This window comes from Coregonus clupeaformis, chromosome 1 (assembly GCF_020615455.1).
Source record: "Coregonus clupeaformis isolate EN_2021a chromosome 1, ASM2061545v1, whole genome shotgun sequence".
Taxonomy (NCBI): domain Eukaryota; kingdom Metazoa; phylum Chordata; class Actinopteri; order Salmoniformes; family Salmonidae; genus Coregonus; species Coregonus clupeaformis.
In genome coordinates, this window is record NC_059192.1 from 32,812,434 (window position 1) to 32,829,917 (window position 17,484).

The 17,484-nt window shown below is 43.3% G+C and overlaps 1 protein-coding gene across 1 annotated transcript in view; it reads right to left on the bottom strand.

Moving 5' to 3' along the window:
- lrp2b (low density lipoprotein receptor-related protein 2b) overlaps positions 1-17,484 on the bottom strand; it is a 158,885-nt gene that overhangs the window by 45,300 nt on the left and 96,101 nt on the right. Inside the window, exons 47-52 of the mRNA XM_045214242.1 lie at positions 13,407-13,610; positions 12,733-12,975; positions 12,311-12,436; positions 9,782-9,901; positions 9,356-9,487; positions 7,609-7,813 (exon numbers count right to left, since the gene is read on the bottom strand). Coding sequence (XP_045070177.1) covers positions 7,609-7,813; positions 9,356-9,487; positions 9,782-9,901; positions 12,311-12,436; positions 12,733-12,975; positions 13,407-13,610 — 1,030 coding nt within the window. The remainder of the gene's footprint in view (positions 1-7,608; positions 7,814-9,355; positions 9,488-9,781; positions 9,902-12,310; positions 12,437-12,732; positions 12,976-13,406; positions 13,611-17,484) is intronic.

Sequence of the window (17,484 nt, forward strand, 5' to 3'; positions counted from 1 at the left end):
GCGTTATTTGTAATTTATTCTGTACATAATGTTTCTGCCACTGTCTCTTATGACCAAAAAGAGCTTCTGGATATCAGGAGAGCGATTACTCACCTCGTATTGGACTAAGACTTTTTCTTCAACGAGTCGGACGCAAACAATATTCTACAGACACCCGACAAGGCCCAAATACGCGTCATTACATTGAGAAAGAGACAGAGATATCGTGGACGTAGGTAGGGGTGCCTTGTATGGATCCGAAGGCAAGCAAGTAATCTGCCTCTTCCATCAGTCCTATTAGCCAACGGCAAGCGAGTAATCTGCCTCTTACATCAGTCCTATTAGCCAACGTACAATAATTGGAAAAAAAATAGGATATCCTACCAACTGTAATATTTTATGTTTCACAGAGTCGTGGCTGAACGACGACATGGATAACATTCAGCTGGTGGGATGTACGCTACATCGGCAGGATAGAACGGCTGACTCTGGTAAGACAAGGGATGGTGGTCTGTGTATATATGTAAACAACAGCTGGTGCACAAAATCTAATATTAAGGAAGTCTCAAGGTTTTGCTCGCCTGAGGTAGAGTATCTCATGATAAGCTGTAGACCACACTATTTACCAAGAGAGTTTCCATCTATATTTTTCGTAGCTGTCTATTTACCACCACAAACCGATGCTGGCACTAAGACTGCACTATATGAGCTGTATAAGGCCATAAGCAAACAGGAAAACGGTCATCCAGAGGCAGCGCTCCTAGCGGCCGGGGACTTTAATGCAGGGAAACTTACATCCGTTCTACCTCATTTCTACCAGCATGTTAAACGTGCAACCAGAGGGGAAAAAACTCCAGACCACCTTTACTCAACACACAGAGAAGCGTACAAAGCTCTCCCTCGCCCTCCATTTGTCAAATCTGACCATAATTCTATCCTCCTGGTTCCTGCTTATAAACAAAAACTAAAGCAGGAAGCACCAGTGACCCGGTTAATAAGGAAGGGGTCAGATGACACAGGTGCTAAGCTACAGGACTGTTTTGATAGCACAGACTGGAATATGTTCCAGGATTCTTACGATGGCATTGAGGAGTACACCACATCAGTCACTGGCATCATCAGTGAGTGCATCGATGACGTCGTCCCAACAGTGACAGTATGTGCATTCCCCAACCAGAAGCCATGGATTACAGGCAACATCCGCACTGAGCTGAAGGGCCGTGTGGTGCCAGCATTGGACTGTCCAATTAGCAGAGTAATTTATTAATGGACAAAAAGTCCATTAACAATATACAGTATGAGTCAAACAGACATAGTGGTTCCTCTCCCTCACTTGTTGGTGTTGAGTTCAGCCTGTCCATTTGGTGATGGTAAATCAATGCTTAAACATATTGAACATGGACAGTGTCCATCATAACATGTTAAGACTGTCGATGTATTATGTGTAATGGATTACAATGGGAATTTACCATCACGAATTGGACATACTGTTACATTGCTGAAATGCCCAATTTTCAGGCTCGTTGAACTCGGGATGGCCTAGCAGTGATAGTGGTTCCTCTCCCTCGCTCGTTTGTGTTGATTTCAGCCTGTCCATTTGGTGATGGTAAATCACTGCTTAAACATATTGGAAATGGACAGGCTCCATTTGCCATATGATATATTGCCACTGCCAATATGTCCAGTATAACATATTGGCACTGGCAACATATCATATGGCAAATGGACACTGTCCATTAGCAATATGTTACAATGGGCATTTACCATGACGAATTGGACATGCAGTTAAAGGGTTTAAACTAATAAAGTCCACTACTGGGACACTCTACTGTACAAATACAATTCATATGTGCTGTCCTTTGACTGTTTATGATGATTTTAAGCAATGAGATGGCTGACTTGATTGCAATATGTTACAATAGCATTTGCCATATGATATATTGCAAGTTCATACTTCCCATTTAGGATATTAAGGGGACCATGTACTGTATTCATATTGATATCTGTAGAGATACCGGTGACCCTGAACACATGGCAAAAGGAACTTGGCAAATTGCATATACAGAAACAGAGTTAGAGCGTAATCTTCAATCCAATGTTATCCTAAGGGAACAACTCGGATTGGTCAAACTGAATGAACCGCCGCATGCAGCTAGAATAACTCTGTTGCTTGTCCACCCCAACCTCCCCCCTGATGACCCCAGTTGAAAACGGCGTGTCTCTGTGTGACCCAGAGGCCGTAAAATGTCAAAAGCATGTTGAAATCACTACTAGTCAGGCTTCATTCCGGGCCTCCTTATTTGCACAGTCGCAGCGGTCAGACCAAGCGAGCTACGGTCAAGTGGGGCACCTTGTTGAACTTGGAACGGCCTAGAGACTACAGTGATGCCATTCATTTGCCTTTCAGTGTTGATTTCAGCCTGTCTGTTTGTTGAATTCAGCCTGTTCATTTGTTGATGGTAAAGTTCATACTTCCGTTTAGGATATGAAGGTGACCCTGAACACGTGGCAAATTGCATAAACAGAATCAGAGTTAGAGCATAACCTGTAAACCAATGTTATCCTAAGGGAACAACTCGGATGGATCAAACTGAACGAACCGCCGCACGCAGCTAGAATAACTCTGTTGCTTGTCCACACCAACCTCCCCCCAATGACCCAGTCGAAAACGGTGTGTCTCTGTGTGACACAGAGGCCGCAATATGTCAAAATCATGTTGAAATCACTACTAGTCAGGCTTCATTCCAGGCCTTCTTATTTGCACAGTGGCTGCGGTCGGACCGAGCGAGCTACGGTCAAGTGGGGCACCTCGTTGAACTCGGAACGGCCTAGAGACGATAATGGTTCCTCTCCCTTGCTCGTTGGTGTTGATTTCAGCCTGTCCATTTGGTGATGGTAAATCCCTGTTTAAACATATTGGAAATGGACACACTTTGTCCAACTATCACATATGTCAGAGCCGGCCCAAAATTCATAGCGCCTTCTGTTAAAACCATAAAAAACCTAAACCTTGTGATTCTGGGACTTTTCTAAATGTCATCATTTTCATGATGTTAAAAATGAATTGAATATATTGCAAATGGACGAGGCTGTTTCTCGGCCGGAGAACCTCCTAGAGCCACATAACTCACTGTGCAGTACCGACTTAAGCTATAGAACAGGTTTATAAAGTTTCAGAGCTCTAGGTCTGACGGTTCTTTGATGGTTCAAACGCAGGTATCTATTGCAGGCTCCTTGCGTCTGTAAGCCACACACTGTGTCACTCCATCTTGGCTGTGTGTGTGAGTTTTTCTCGGAGGTCTGATGGGCAGTGTGAGCACTTGTCAGGCTAGACCATGTCTCTATCGGTGCTGTCTCTGTGTCCTGGGCTTAAGGGGTGGTTCTTTGGGTCTCAAAATAATACTTGAAGAACACAGGGCTGTGCGAGTCTGTCCATTTGCAATATGAAAATGCACCTAACTTATTGAAGATGGACAAACTTCATACAGAAAATCACAGAAAATCACAGAAATCCCGTAGAGCTCCGAAACTTGCCTTAACGGATTCGCCTTAAAACGCCTCAACTGGATCTATAACGTTTGTCTACAAAAAAGTTTAGCATCACGAAGATGATGTTGTCCGATTTCTCGTAAACTACGATAGATAAATTGCTGGTTCTATTTTTCCTTACACCGTAGGTTTATGTACTTTGACGTGCAGCGGTCAAATTAGCGCTGTATTACAGTTTTCAGCCTTTAATCCCAGAAAATGTGCATTAACTCAAAGAGCGGTGTGGCTTCGATGCCATCTTGTTTCCAGGCTAAAAGTACATCTGGCCGCCCCTCTGCTCACCGAGTTTCGTCTTTGAAATCTGTTCCGTTTACGAGAAACGGCAATGTCCATTTGGTGATGAAATGTCCATTTGCCATATACTGCCGTTCGCCACCCTGTGGAATTGTCCGGTACAGCAAAAATAATAATAAATAAAAACGAGTGTCCTGGAAACTTTCTTTCATGACTTCCCGGAAGAACGGGCCTTGGCACTCGACCCGAGGCCTTTGGCCTATTTTTAGCACATCCGCGGACGTTTAGTAAGGGGCCATCCATTTGCCATATGAAATGTCTCATCGATCATACGGCCAATGCCGTTTGCGTCCCTTCGGTAGGCAAGCCTAAATTAGTTCAAGAGTAAAATTTGGCTTAACAAATCACATAAGTTACATGGACTCACTCTGTGTGAAATAATAGGGGTTGACATTAATTTTTTATGACTAACCCTTCCTCTGTCCCCCATACATACAACATATGTATGGTCCCTCAGTCAAGCATTGAATTCTAAGCACAGATTCAACTGCAAAGACCAGGTTGCTTTTCGAAAACTCTCTCTTTAAGTATGGCCAAGTTAATAATTATGCTGTGGATTATACACTGAGGTGTTTCTAACATGTATTGACTCAGGGAACTGAATAGTTATGCAACGACTATATTTTAGTTATTTAATTTCTATTAACATTACAGTATTTTGTGTAGATTGTTGACAAAAAATGACAAATGCATTTTAATCTCACTTTGTAACAATAAAATGTGAAGAAATTCAAGGGGTCTGAATACTTTTGCAAGGCACTGTACATGGCCAGAGAGAGAGAGAAATATAAGGCCTAGCTAGCTTTATGGCTATCTCTCTGGCCTGGCTGAGATCTTAACTTAGGGCTACTGCGCATGTGCTGGCGCACAGAAAGATGATTTCTGAAAACTTGTAGAATGGCATCAGCTACTACTCAAGTAACACAGATATAAACATATTTCAGCGGTAGCATTCATATAATATAAACATATTGCAGCAGGGGCATGCAAGTAATACAAAGCAATTCTAATACATACTAATGAATTGGCTAGTCGCACTCAATAAACACACTTGTAGCAATGAATAACAATACTAGACGAAGTAGTATGCATAGGCTACATACTACAGTGAGGGAAAAAAGTATTTTATCCCCTGCTGATTTTGTACGTTTGCCCACTGACAAAGACATGATCAGTCTATAATTTTAATGGTAGGTTTATTTGAACAGTGAGAGACAGAATAACAACGAAAAAATCCAGAAAAACGCATGTTAAAAATGTTATAAATTGATTTTCATTTTAATGAGGGAAATAAGTATTTGACCCCTCTGCAAAACATGACTTAGTACTTGGTGGCAAAACCCTTGTTGACAATCAAAGATTTTGTCCCACTCCTCTTTGCAGATCTTCTCCAAGTCATTCAGGTTTCGAGCCTGACGTTTGGCAACTCGAACCTCAAATCAAATCAAATCAAATTTTATTGGTCACATGCGCCGAATACAACAGGTGCAGACATTACAGTGAAATGCTTACTTACAGCCCTTAACCAACAGTGCATTTATTTTAAACAAAAAAAGTAAGAATAAAACAACAACAAAAAAAGTGTTGAGAAAAAAAGAGCAGAAGTAAAATAAAGTGACAGTAGGGAGGCTATATATACAGTAAAATAAAGTGACAGTAGGGAGGCTATATATACAGGGGGGTACCGTTGCAGAGTCAATGTGCGGGGGCACCGGCTAGTTGAGGTAGTTGAGGTAATATGTACATGTGGGTAGAGTTAAAGTGACTATGCATAAATACTTAACAGAGTAGCAGCAGCGTAAAAAGGATGGGGTGGGGGGGCAGTGCAAATAGTCCGGGTAGCCATGATTAGCTGTTCAGGAGTCTTCACAGATTCAGCTCCCTCCACAGATTTTCTATGGGATTAAGGTCTGGAGACTGGCTAGGCCACTCAAGGACCTTAATGTGCTTCTTCTTGAGCCACTCCTTTGTTGCCTTGGCCGTGTGTTTTGGGTCATTGTCATGCTGGAATACCCATCCACGACCCATTTTCAATGGCCTGGCTGGGGGAAGGAGGTTCTCACCCAAGATTTGACGGTACATGGCCCCGTCCATCGTCCCTTTGATGCGGTGAAGTTGTCCTGTCCTCTTAGAAGAAAAACACCCCCAAAGCATAATGTTTCCACCTCCATGTTTGACGGTGGGGATGGGTGTTCTTGGGGTCATAGGCAGCATTCCTCCTCCTCCAAACACGGCGAGTTGAGTTGATGCCAAAGAGCTCGATTTTGGTCTCATCTGACCATAACACTTTCACCCAGTTCTCCTCTGAATCATTCAGATGTTCATTGGCAAACTTCAGACGGGCCTGTATATGTGCTTTCTTGAGCAGGGGGACCTTGCGGGCACTGCAGGATTTCAGTCCTTCATGGCGTAGTGTGTTACCAATTGTTTTCTTGGTGACTATGGTCCCAGCTGCCTTGAGATCATTGACAAGATCCTCCCGTGTAGTTCTGGGCTGATTCCTCACCGTTCTCATGTTCATTGCAACTCCACGAGGTGAGATCTTTCATGGAGCCCCAGACCGAGGGAGATTGACAGTTATTTTGTGTTTCTTCCATTTGCGAATAATCGCACCAACTGTTGTCACCTTCTCACCAAGCTGCTTGGCGATGGTCTTGTAGCCCATTCCAGCCTTGTGTAGGTCTACAATCTTGTCCCTGACATCCTTGGAGAGCTCTTTGGTCTTGGCCATGGTGGAGAGTTTGGAATCTGATTGATTGATTGCTTCTATGGACAGGTGTCTTTTATACAGGTAACAAGCAGAGATTAGGAGCACTCCCTTTAAGAGTGTGCTCATAATCTCAGCTCGTTACCTGTATAAAAGACACCTGGGAGCCAGAAATCTTTCTGATTGAGAGGGGGTCAAATACTTATTTCCCTCATTAAAATGCAAATCAATTTATAACATTTTTGACATGCGTTTTTCTGGATTTTTGTTGTTGTTATTCTGTCTCTCACTGTTCAAATAAACCTACCATTAAAATTATAAACTGATAATTTCTTTGTCAGTGGGCAAACGTACAAAATCAGCAGGGGATCAAATATTTTTTTCCCTCACTGTACAAATAAACTAGAACTAGCATTAACCCGATACAAAGCAAACAACACTGCAACTTCTTACTTGCAAATGTATCTACACAGTTACAGTACACTGCACAATAAGGTAACCATAACTTACTACTATTGCACCCCCTATTAGCACAATAACATCCCCAACACTCACTTGTCAATGGACACTTCAGCTAGGAAACAGCATGTCCAAAGGTCCTCTGCAACACAAAACGTGCTTCTTCTCAGCATGGTAGATGCCGCGCACTAACCTGAAGTGATAGGAGGCGGAGCCCTAGAGTGCATCCAAGCGCCCTGATTGGTTGGGATGAATAAGTGATATATAGGTCTGAAGGCCAGTCAGATTGAGAGGGCCGCCTTTTTTACACAGATGCATGTTTGTTTTACTACCTTTGTGGGGACCAAACAATTGATTCCCATTGAAAATCGTATTTTCCCTAAGCCTAACCTAACTTTAACCCCAATTCTTACCCTAACCCTAATTGTAACACTAACCCCTAAGCCTAACATAGTCTTTTTCCTTGTGGGGACTGGCGAAATGTCCTCACTTGTCTGAATTTCCCTTGTTTTACTATCCTTGTGAGGACTTCTGGTCCCCACAAGGATAGTAAAACAAAAAACACACACACACACACCTTATTTTTACAGTATATGACTGACCCATTCACACACACTCACTGGAAGGGGACGAGGATACACAGGCCATTGGCGCAGGCGAACTCGTTCATGTGGCAGGTGCGGTTGGGGCAGTTTTGAAGCTCGTCAGCCGCGTCGGCACAGTCCTTCTCCCCATCACACACATAGCTCAGGGGGATACAGTGCGGGTGACCAGGGCGCCATGGAGGGGGGCAGGTGAACTGATGAGAAGCGCATGTCCGCTCTCCTGAAATGGGAGAGGTAAGTAAAGATGCACAAACAATATTTTGCAAGAGTTGAAACAAGCCCCAAATGAGACATCTGCACCATTGCCCACAGAAACTGCAAGTCAGTGAAGCAAAACACATGGCTCTCTTTGCTGAAACGTATTTTTACGCTTTAAGAATATTTCAAGTGTGTTTACGCACTGTGAAGCATCTCTGAAGCATACACAATTGTTACAAAAGGATTGCTTTTGTTTCCTGCCTCCGTGACATAATTCTGGTGTTGCACCCCCATTATAAGTTCATGGACTAATAGCGTCACGCATATCGCATATGTGTTGTTTGTGTTGTGTAGTTTCTGAGTTACAGAGCCTTTGGAAAGTATTCAGACCTTTTCCACAGTTTGTTACGTTACAGCCTTATTCTAAAATGGATTAAATAAATAATAATCCCCAGTAATATACACACAATACCCCATAATGACAAAGCGAAAACAGGTTTTTAAGATTTTTTGCTAATTTATAAAAAAATCTAAACAGAAATAACTTATTTACATAAGTATTCAGACCATTTGTAAATGGAAGAAGTTTGGAACCCCCAAGACTCTTTCTAGAGCTGGCCGCCTGGCCAAACTGCGCAATCGGGGGAGTCAGGGAGGTGACCAAGAACCCGATGGTCACTCTGACAGAGCTCTAGAGTTTCTCTGTGGAGATGGGAGAACCTTCCAGAAGGACAATCATCTCTGCAGCACTCCATCAATCAGGCCTTTATGTTAGAGTGGCCAGACGGAAGTTACTCCTCAGTAAAAGGCACATGACAGCCCGCTTGGAGTTTGCCAAAAGGCACCTAAAGAGAAACAAGATTCTCTGGTCTGATGAAACCAAGATTGAACTCATTGGCCTGAATGCCAAGTGTCACGTCTGGAGGAAACCTGGCACCATCCCTGGGGATGTTTTTCAGCGGCAGGGACTGGGAGACTAGTCAGGATCAAGGCAAAGATGAACGGAGCAAAGTACAGAGAGATCCTTGATGAAAACCTGCTGCAAATCTCAGGACCTCAGACTGGGGCAAAGGTTCACCTTCCAACAGGACAATGTCCCTAAGCACACAGCCAAGACAACGCAGGAGTGGCTTCTGGACAAGTCTCTGAATGTCCTTGAGTGGCCCAGCCAGAGCCCGGACTTAAACCTGATCGAACATCTCTGGAGAGACCTGAAAATAGCTGTGCAGCGACGCTTCCCATCCAACCTGACAGAGCTTGAGAGGATCTGCAGAGAAGAATGGGAGAAACTCCCCAAATACAGGTGTGCCAAGCTTGTAGCGTCCTTCCCAAGAAGACTCGAGGCTGTAATCGCTGCCAAAGGTGCTTCAACAGTACTGAGTAAAGGGTCTGAATACTTATGTAAATGTAAAACATTCAAAAAACCTGTTTTTGCTTTGTCATTATGGGGTGTTGTATGTAGATTGATGAGGGGGAAAAAACCAAGGCTGTAATCAAACAAAATGTGGAAAAAGTAAAGGGGTCTGAATACCTTCCGAAGGCACTGTATACTGTAATGTCTCACCACATTGGAGTTCCAGTGCCTCGTCACTATTGTCCCAACAGTCGTTGTTGCCGTCACACGTCAGTGACATGGGGATACAGTTGCCGTTGGTGCATGTGAACTGGTCAGGGTGACAGGTGTTTATTTGGTCCTCTGGAGGAAAGAGAAAGAGGGGGACAATTTAAATACAGAGTACTGTATGTTATTTTCACTGCCCATGATCTGGCAACAGGTATAGTTTTCACTACATTGTGGAATGTTCAGATAGAAATATGTTACGTAAAACTAATATGCCTCTCTGTCTTGTAGAATAAGGAATCCCTACAGTTTTATGAATTACATTACTATTTGCAACATTCCACAAAGTTTGCCTTCTGAACGTGGCCCGTGGGTATGATCTTTCTTGCATTTGGTGCCTGAACATGGCCCAGGTTCGGTAGTACTCACGGCAGGAGGGGGGCTCGTCGGTCCCGTCGCCACAGTCTCTGATCCAGTCACACACCCAGTAGCTGGGGATGCACTTCCCCTCGTCACAACGGAACTGGTCCGGGGAGCACGTCCGGCCCGCTGTAACACACACACACACACACACAAACGCGCATGCACACACACGCACATATGCCCAAACACACACACGGCACAGTATATAGTGAACAGACTGTGGAGAGTGACGTAAAACTGAAAAAACATACAGTGAGGAAAAAAAGTATTTGATCCCCTGCTGATTTTGTACGTTTGCCCACTGACAAAGAAATGATCAGTCTATAATTTGAATGGTAGGTTTATTTGAACAGTGAGAGACAGAATAACAACAAAAAAATCCAGAAGAACGCATGTCAAAAATGTTATAAATTGATTTGCAATTTAATGAGGGAAATAAGTATTTGACCCCTCTGCAAAACATGACTTAGTACTTGGTGGCAAAACCCTTGTTGATAATCACAGATGTCAGACGTTTCTTGTAGTTGGCCAGCAGGTTTGCACAAATCTCAGGAGGGATTTTGTTCCACTCCTCTTTGCAGATCTTCTCCAAGTCATTAAGGTTTCCAGGCTAACGCTTGGCAACTCAAACATTCAGCTCCCTCCACAGATTTTCTATGGGATTAAGGTCTGGAGACTGGCTAGGCCACACCAGGACCTTCATGTGCTTCTTCTTGAGCCACACCTTTGTTGCCTTGGCCGTGTGTTTTGGGTCATTGTCATGCTGGAATACCCATCCACGACCCATTTTCAATGTCCTGGCTGAGGGAAAGAGGTTCTCACCCAAGATTTGACGGTACATGGCCCCGTCCATCGCCCCTTTGATGCGGTGAAGTTGTCCTGTCCCCTTAGCAGAAAAACACCCCCAAAGCATAATGTTTCCACCTCCATGTTTGAAGGTGGGGATGGTGTTCTTGGGGTCATAGGCAGCATTCCTCCTCCTCCAAACACAGCGAGTTGAGTTGATGCCAAAGAGCTCGATTTTGGTCTCATCTGATCTCAACACTTTCACCCAGTTCTCCTCTGAATCATTCAGATGTTCATTGGCAAACTTCAGACGGCCCTGTATATGTGCTTTCATGAGCAGGGGGACCTTGCGGGCGCTGCAGGATTTCAGTCCTTCACGGCGTAATGTGTTACCAATTGTTTTCTTGGTGACTATGGTCCCTATGGCTGCCTTGAGATCATTGACAAGATCCTCCCGTGTAGTTCTGGGCTGATTCCTCACCGTTCTCATGATCATTGCAACTCCACGACGTGAGATCTTGCATGGAGCCCCAGGCCGAGGGAGATTGACAGGTCTTTTGTGTTTCTTCCATTTGCGAATAATCGCACCAACTGTTGCCACCTTCTCACCAAGCTGCTTGGCGATGGTCTTGTAGCCCATTCCAGCCTTGTGTAGGTCTACAATCTTGTCCCTGACATCCTTGGAGAGCTCTTTGGTCTTGGCCATGGTGGAGAGTTTGGAATCTGATTGATTGATTGCTTCTGTGGACAGGTGTCTTTTATACAGGTAACAAACTGAGATTAGGAGCACTCCCTTTAAGAGTGTGCTCCTAATCTCAGCTCGGTACCTGCATAAAAGACACCTGGGAGCCAGAAATCTTTCTGATTGAGAGGGGGTCAAATACTTATTTCCCTCATTAAAATGCAAATACATTTATAACATTTTTGACATACATTTTTCTGGATTATTTTGTTGTTATTCTGTCTCTCACTGTTCAAATAAATTTACCATTAAAATTATAGACTGATCATTTCTTTGTCAGTGGGCAAACGTACAAAATCAGCAGGGGATCAAATACTTTTTTCCCTCACTGTACTGTACATATGCAAACAAGTCAGGGATAAAAATATTAATATCTTGTCCAAAACCACAACAGGTACAGACATGATATACACTGAGTGTACAAAACATTAGGAACACCTTCTTAATATTGAGTTGCACCCCCTTTTGCCCTCAGAACAGCCTAAATTCAGAACAGCCTAAATTCTGGGCATGGACTCTACAAGGTGTCGAAAGCGTTCCAAAGGGATGCCGGCCCATGTTGACTCCAATGCTTCCCACAGTTGTGTCAAGTTGGCTGGATGTCCTTTGGGTGGCGGACCATTCTTGATACACACGGGAAACTGTTGAGCGTGGAAAACCCAGCAGCGTTACAGCTCTTCACACACTCAAACCAGTGCACCTTGCACCTACTACCATACCCTGTTCAAAGGCACTTAAATATTTTGTCTTGCCCATTTACCCTCTGAATGGCACACATACACAATCCATGTCTCAATTGTCTCAAGGCTTAAAAGTCCTTATTTAATAATATATTAATATAATAATATTATCTCCTCTCCTTCATCTACACATATTGAAGTGGATTTAACAAGTAACATCAATAAGGGATCATAGCTTTCACCTGGATTCACCTGGTCAGTATATGTCATGGAAAGAGCATGCACACTCAGTGTATAAAACAAAACACACATCATAGCTAGACTTACCACAGAACAAAGGGTTCTCGTCACTGTTGTCCCCACAGTTGTTATATCCGTCGCAAAGTTGGCTAGCGTAGATACAGATGTTGGTGCTGTCACACTTGGTTTGTCCAGAGGGACACGTTCTGGGCGCTGCAGGGACAGAGTAAAGTAGAAAAGGTTTCAGAGGGTTAAAGGTCGATTCAACGATATGACGTTACAATAAGTAGTGGGGTAACTTCTGGCATAAGCAAAGAGAGTTCGAATAAAGAGGTGAAGTTTTACTTGTTGTCACACAGCCATTATGTTGCAGGACAGAGTGAACTCCTATGCACATGCGCAGATGCTTAGCAGTATCTGTGGACTAGTGCAGTCTCTTTTTTAGCACTCTCTTGCTAATATCTTTGTTTCCACTTAAATCAACTCTATTCACAGCAGTGATCACTCACGACAGTTGATCTCGTCTGAGGTGCCGTTGTCACGGCAGTCATTGTAGCCGTCGCAGACGAAGGCGGCGGAGATGCAGCGTCCGTTGGCGCAAGTGAACTCGGTAGCGGGGGCACAGGTGGGGAACGGGCAGCCCAGCTCGTCACTGTTGTCGCCGCAGTCGTTCGTGTAGTCGCACACGTAGGACAGGGGCACACAGCGGCCGTTGTCACAGGTGAAGTCTTGGGCCGAGCACTCGTGGAAGGCTGAGAGGGGAAGTAAGAGAGGGTGTGAGCACATCTGGTTGCTCTCGAAGTTTCTTCCTTGCCATTGTGTTTTTGCTTGGTCTTTGGGGTCTATACCAGGTTACTGTAAAGCAATTTCTGAAAATTGATCTAAACAGAGCTTTATAAATACATTTGATTGATTGGTTGATTGATTGATTGACTGAGTGATTGAGCAAGTGTGGAAATCTATGGGGGATCTATGGGGGAAATACCAATAATGATGGAGTCTTTTTGACAAGGTTGCTAGGTGCAGAGAAATGACAGTACAGGGAGCACTTGAGCTATAAAACATTTGACTTGACTGCTGAGTTTGAAAGATTCAAAACTTAAGAGCATTTGGCTTTGCTGTTGCTGGGTCTTGACTAAAATGGCGGCCGTTGCAAAAAACAGACTGAGGTAAATATACTCACCGCACACTCTCTCTAGCTCGTCTGAGTTGTCCTGGCAGTCACTGTAGCCATCACACTTCGAACGCACTGAGATGCAGCCACCGTTCAGACAGGTGAACTGCTCGGGTTGGCAACGGTTACCGTTGTCATGGATACAGTCCATGCCATTGTTGGCCAGATACCAGTTACCCGTTGCAGGACACTGACACTCTGGACCAGACGGACCTATAGGAGGAGAGATACGTTATCACAGTTAGGGGTGATAGACTGACACTCAGGACCAGAGGGACCTATAGGCAGAGGGATACATCATCAGGGTCAGGGGTGATAGACATTGGCATGATGGACATTGGTAGATGTTGGTTTAGTTGCTCAATATTATTGTGAGTAAGTGTGTGACTACCCACTGGGAACAAACTGGTTGATTAAACTTTGTTTCAATTTAATTTGTCAACTTATTTTGACGTGGAATCTACATGGAAAATACATTGGATTTGAAAGAGGTAATCAATGTACACTTGTTTTGAGGGTAACATTTAAACCACAGGATTATGTCATCATGGCAACCAAATTTCAACATAGACAAACCTTGAATTTGTTGAATTTGTAGCTCTAAAACAACATCAGATCTTCAATGTTATATCCACTATCCAGTGGTGTAAATACTTAAGTAAAAATACTTTAAAGTACTACTTAAGTAGTTTTTTTGGGTATCTGTACTTCACTTTACTATTTATATTTTTGACAACTTTTACTTTTAATATGCCATTTAGCAGACGCTTTTATCCAAGCGACTTACAGTCACGTGTGCTTACATTTTTACGTATGGGTGGTCCCGGGGATCGAACCCACTACCCTGGCGTTACAAGCGCCATGCTCTACCAATTGAGCTACAGAGGACCACTACATTTTTTTTACTCCATTACATTCCTAAAGAAAATAATGTACTTTTTACTCCATACATTTTCCCTGACACCCAAAGTACTCGTTACATTTTGAATGCTTAACAGGACAGGAAAATGGTTCAATTCACACACTTATCAAGAGAACATCCCTGCTCATCCCTACTGCCTCTGATTTGGCGGACTCACAAAACACAAATGCTTCATTTGTAAATTAAGTCTGAGTGTTGGAGTGTGCCCCTGACTATCTGTAAATTTAAAAAAAACTAGAAAATCGTGCCGTCTGGTTTGCCTAATATAAGGAATTTGAAATGATTTATACATTTACTTTTGATACTTAAGTATATTTAAAATCAAATACTTTTATACTTTTACTCAAGTAGTATTTTACTGGGTGACTTTCACTTTTACTTGAGTCATTTTCTATTTAGGTATCTTTACTTCTACTCAAGTATGGCAATAATTGGGTACTCTTTCCACCACTGCCACTATATATTTCTTTTTTTAAACAGGCTGGGCAGTACCTCTTACTGGAGAATTGATCTATGTACAGCTACCCTTTTGTCTCCCATCCAGAGTTTTAACCCTGCTTAGCTATAATATTTGTCACTGACTATTACTAATGTGCTATCGTGAGAATGATTGTTGAGTAATCTCCACTTAAGAACTAAATAGATTTACTGCTATCGAGTTGCTATCGAAGGGTAGGTTTAAATGAGCATATAAAATGTAACCATACTTTATCACTCAAATATCATCAATGATGCTATTTAGGACTATATACCATTTGCAAAGTCATGAAGAGCTATTGTTTCAATTCAACCCAGGATTCAACAATAAATAGGCAATACATAGGCATAGGGTTTCAAGCTCATTTAAAATGTAATGATATTTAGTGATATTGAATTGTGTTTGGTTGTCAACGCAACCAAAAATCAAAATTTGAAGGAGATTTACAGGTAACTGACAAAATAAAGGAAACACCAACATAAAGTTTCTTAATAGGGCGTTGGGCCACCACGATCCGCCAGAACAGCTTCAATGCGCCTTGGCATAAAGTGCATTCGGAAAGTATTCAGACCCCTTGATTTTCTCCACATTTTGTTATGTTATTATAAAATCGTTTTTTAGGGGTCTGAATATTTATGTAAATGTCATATCTACACACAATACCCCATAATGACAAAGTGAAAACAAGTTTTTAGAAATGTTAGAAAATGTATTTAAAGAAATAAAAAACAGACCCTTTGCTATGAGACTCGAAATTGAGCTCCTGTTTCCATTGATCATCCTTGAGATGTTTCCACAAATTGATTGGAGTCCACCTGTGGTAAATTAAATTGTTTGGAAAGGCACAAACCCGTCTATATAAGGTCCCACAGTTGACAGTGCATGTCAGAGCAAAAACCAAGCCATGAGGTAGAAGGAATTGTCCGTAGAGCTCCGAGACAGGATTGTGTCGAGGCACAGATCTGGGGAAGGGTACGAAAACATTTGAAGGTCCCCAAGAACAGCATTGAAGGTCCCCAAGAACACAGTGGCCTCCATCATTCTTAAATGGAAGATGTTTGGAACCACCAAGACTCTTCCTAGAGCTGGCTGCCCGGCCAAACTGAGCAATTGGGGGAGAAGGGCCTTGGTCAGGGAGCTGACCAAGAACCTGATGGTCACTCTGACAGAGCTCCAGAGTTCCTCTGTGGAGATGGGAGAACTTTCCAGAAGGACAACCATCTCTGCAGCACTCCACCAATCAGGCCTTTATGGTTGAGTGGCCAGACGGAAGCCACTCCTCAGTAAAAGGCACATGACAGGCCGCTTGGAGTTTGCCAAAAGGCAGCTAAAGGACTCTCAGACCATGAGAAATAAGATTCTCTGGTCTGATGAAACCAAGATTGAACTCTTTGGCCTGAATGCCAAGCGTCACGTCTGGAAGAATCCTGGCACCATCCCTATGGTGAAGTATGGTGGTGGCAGCATCATGCTGTGGGGATGTTTTTCAGCGGCAGGGACTGGGAGACTAGTCAGGATTGAGGAAAAGATTAACGGAACAAAGTACAGAGAGATTCTTGATGAAAACCTTCTCCAGAGCGCTCAGGACCTCAGACTGGGGTGAAGGTTCACCTTCCAACAGGACAAAGACCCTAAGCACACAGCCAAGACAACGCAGGAGTGGCTTCGGGACAAGTCTCTGAATGTCCTTGAGGGGCCCAGCCAGAGCCCTGACTTGAACCCCATCGAACATCTCTGGAGAGACCTGAAAATAGCAGTGCAGCAACAATCTCCATCCAACCTGACAGAGCTTGAGAAGATCTGCAGAGAAGAATGGGAGAAACTCCCCAAATACAGGTGTGCCAAGCTTGTAGCGTCATACCCAAGAAGACTCGAGGCTATAATCGCTGCCAAAGGTGCTTCAACAAAGTACTGAGTAAAGCGTCTGAATATTTATGTAAATGTAATATTCAGCAAGAATGGCGCCGGAGGAGATGGCTGCCGTTTTACAGCCCCCTAACCAATTGTGCTATTATGTGTGTTTTTTCATGTTATTTGTAATTTATTCTGTACATAATGTTTCTGCCACCGTCTCTTATGACCAAAAATAGATTCTGGATATCAGCACAGCAATTACTCACCTCGTATTGGACAAAGATTTTTTCTTCAACAAGTCGGACGCGAAGGATATACTGACAAGGCCCAAATCCCAGTCATTCGCATGAGAAAGAGACAGAGATATCGTGGACGTAGGTCGGGGTGCCTAGTAAGGATCCGACGGCGAGCGAGTAATCTGCCTCTTCCATCAGTCCTATTAGCCAACGTACAATCATTGGGAAAAAAAATGGACGACCTACAATCACGGATATCCTACCAATGAGACATTAACAATGGTTATATCTTATGTCGTGGCTGAACGACTACATGGATAACATACATCGGCAGGGTAGAACGGCTGACTCCGGTAAGACAAGGGGTGGCGGTCTGTGTATATTTGTAAACAACAGCTGGTGCACAAAATCTAATATTAAGGAAGTCTCTATGTTTTGCTCGCCTGAGGTAGAGTATCTCATGATAAGCTGTAGACCACACTATTTACCAAGAGAGTTTTCATCTATATATTTTTCGTAGCTGTCTATTTATCACCACAAACAGGCTGCTGGCACTAAGACTGCAATCAATGAGCTGTATAAGGCCATAAGCAAACA